The 3,090-nt window shown below is 44.6% G+C and overlaps 1 protein-coding gene across 1 annotated transcript in view; it reads right to left on the bottom strand.

The window, feature by feature from the left end:
- The window catches only part of slc7a8a (solute carrier family 7 member 8a), a 19,518-nt gene extending 18,058 nt beyond the window's left edge, over positions 1-1,460 (bottom strand). Inside the window, exon 1 of the mRNA XM_084487423.1 lies at positions 522-1,460. Coding sequence (XP_084343549.1) covers positions 522-663 — 142 coding nt within the window. The 5' untranslated portion in view covers positions 664-1,460. The remainder of the gene's footprint in view (positions 1-521) is intronic.
- Between the last annotated feature and the right edge of the window lie 1,630 nt (positions 1,461-3,090).

Below are 3,090 nucleotides of genomic sequence, written 5' to 3'. Positions count from 1 at the left end.
TGACAACACTTATCTCCCGATATAGTATCTGTTCTTTGAATTAAATTACAACCAATTGCCCACTCCTCCATAATGCATCATTTGCGTCGTTAAACTCATTGACCTATACGATCTGAATTGAACGGCAATTATGTGATCTTTTTTATAGTTAGTAGCCTACACTCTCCTGATATTAAGTGACTCAACAGTCATTGAATAGGCATATGCAGAAGAAGCTTTAGAATGAATGACCCTCATTTCCATATCAACAGGATATAACACTGTTACTACTGACTGTTATTAAGGAAGGAATGGTGTTTAAATAGTGTCCGTTTACAAGACAGTGGGGGCTTGCTCTAAATACCTATCAATCAAATAAATAGTACTAAATTCATACTTTCTGACTTCATATGAACCAAAAAAAATGCAGATTCTAATGTTGGGATTTTTAAAACCCAAATAACAAATAGGTGAAGTGCGCAAATTCACAAGCGAGAGACATCAGGCGATCAAGAGACACCAGGCGATCAAGAGACACTTACCGACAATGATGCCGCAGGCGCTAACCAGTCCGATCTCCTTCTTCAGGGCCACTCCACCGCCTCCATCTTTCGCGGCTCCAGGTGCAGCAGCATCCCCGCTGGAGCCGGACGCGCTGCCCCGTTGCCTCGGGCCGTCCGTCATGGTTGTGCGTTTCGGTTGTTGGCTTCCCCCGGGTTGGTGTTTCGACACGGCACTTGACAGCAAGCTTTTGTCCCCCGCACGCCTTCGACTGCCGAACTGCTCTCCGATCAGATCACAGCAGCGAGGCGGACCGCGCTGACCTGTCTAGATATGCGAAGTGCACGTGTGGCACACGTTCGCTCCAACGTGATTAGGCTATCTGATGGGGAAGTTTATTGGACTGTGGTTATCAGTTAACCTGCAGCGCTGCAAGTGTCCCTTGGTGCACTTTCTTCTCGCAAAGATCAACGATATCAAATAAAAAATGCAGTCTGCTGTAAACTTCAAAATAGTTTTTGTGTCATACACAATGCCCCAGAAATGTCCTTCCGGATGTAAAATGAAACCAAACAAAAACACGTGTGGACGACGAGCTAAGAGTGAACTCTTAGGTAGGCCTCCTCGCCAGTGTCACAGGTGGTCCAAAGTGTGGACCGATCAAGTCAATGTAGTGTGCAGAATTCGCATATCCGATCAAAGGATTCCTGCGATGTCGATGTGCGCCTTCAAACAGGCCCTACTTCGGATGTAAACAAAAAAGAAATACTACTTTTTCCTTTTTCCAGGTGTGAGTTTGAAATACCCGAGCATCCTCTGTGCGTCAGCAAAAAAAAACACTGCCCAAATGGGCACACGGCAACGGTGAGCAACTATCGTCTCACTGGAGTTGTATGTTGTTGTTTTTTGCTTCTGTTCCGTGTGTAACTTACATCCGAGAGAGTTGCGGGTTGAATCGGAGGAGAAGCGATGTATTCCAGTAAATATAGCAGGCCTATGTTCCATCTACAGTAGACCCGCCCCCACCCCCGTGAGCGCGCGTCACCGCGACCACTTCCCACTTTTTCACTCTTCACTTCGGATGCTTGTTTTCGTCCACGGCTTCGACCCAGGTGTTTCTCAAGCGATCAGCTGTGAACGAATTAACATGTGTATGGACTTCGTTGACGTCGTCTTCTGATGGACCCTGATGGCTCTCTGTCCTCCTCTTTTTTTTATCCCTCCCTATTCTTGCTTGTGCTCTTCATTTGTTGCAAAATGATCTCCTCGCTCTCGTTTTGCACACTATCTGCTTTCACCTTCCTCTTTCCTCTTCCTTCTCTGAAAACATCTTATTACTCTCACTTTGTGATTTTTATCAGTTGGCGTACAGCAGTCCAAATGTAGTATTTTTTAACAAGATGTCACTGTGGTGCTGAGTTGGGAGTTCAGTGTCTGACCGATGGTAGTAAGCCTACTATAAGTTTCTGCCAACAACCAAATGTAATGTATTACAATGTGTAATACATTACAATATATCAGTCATGAATGGAGATGAGTAATTCCTCTCATGTCAAAACAAGGGAATCCCCTTTGTAGAGAGCAGGTCACATTGCAGGTCCTGTAAGGGGAATGTCCTTAAAGTCCTTTGTAGCGCTGTTGTTGGTGCTAAATGTCCAACAATGTTGTGTTGTTGTTGTTATTTGTTTAATTCAATTAAAATCTGCTTATATTATACTTCTGGGATATGCACAAACAAGTTCACTATAGTTATTTTCCCATAGTGAACCACAGCCTGTAGTTATGCAATCACAGCTATGGTAATCTGTGGTCTGCTGAGTGGACAGAATGATAAGGTATCCCCAACCTACGTTCAAGAATTTCACCACGGTATATTCAATACTTTTTCTTTCGATTATTATATGTTGACACTTGAGATGACTTCAAAGCCTTATTTGAATGTGAATGTTATCGGCCAGGTGAAATAGGAAATATTGGTCGAGTGAAGCCTAAGCTAGGCAGCCATTAGCACGACCCATAAATGCCAACAACTCAGCAGGGCAGAAAGAAGAGAGTGCGCTTTGGTGAGGTTAATGCACCGTTCGATGGACATGCATACATTGGTCGTTGGGCTATAAGTGTGCCCTTAGTGTGAGGGTGTTCACGGTATCCCGCCCAGTGGAAGACATTTTTAATTCATAGAACAGAGCACACTTGGCATTTCTGTTCTTTGTTATCAAGCTCTCACCTTTTCAACCACCACACACCCACGTTGTGTGTGAGTTAAAAAGCCCTACATGTGAGAGTAATGGGAAAATTATATTTTCACATTATGCTTCTCTAACCGCCCTTTGTTTGTACGTGTCTTTTTCTTGACCCCCTTCGTTGGTTGCAGATTCAGAAGGCACGGCTACGTCCCCCCCCCTCTTTATGACATCCTGAAGAGATCCATCAATCGTTGACTACCATCTTATTAAGCAATACTGTGGTTTTATTGGGGAGCAGAGCTGTCATCAGCATCCTGAGACCTGTCTGCCACTGTATAAGAAGTCCTTGCTTTTGCCGATGCGTTGGACTTCTCCTCGCGGAGCTCTTGGAAAGACGCCGGGCGAAAGGTCGACAGGAAAAAAG

This window comes from Micromesistius poutassou (genome assembly GCF_964030765.1).
Source record: "Micromesistius poutassou genome assembly, chromosome: 23".
NCBI lineage: Eukaryota > Metazoa > Chordata > Actinopteri > Gadiformes > Gadidae > Micromesistius > Micromesistius poutassou.
This window is presented reverse-complemented; position numbering and strand designations above follow the sequence as displayed.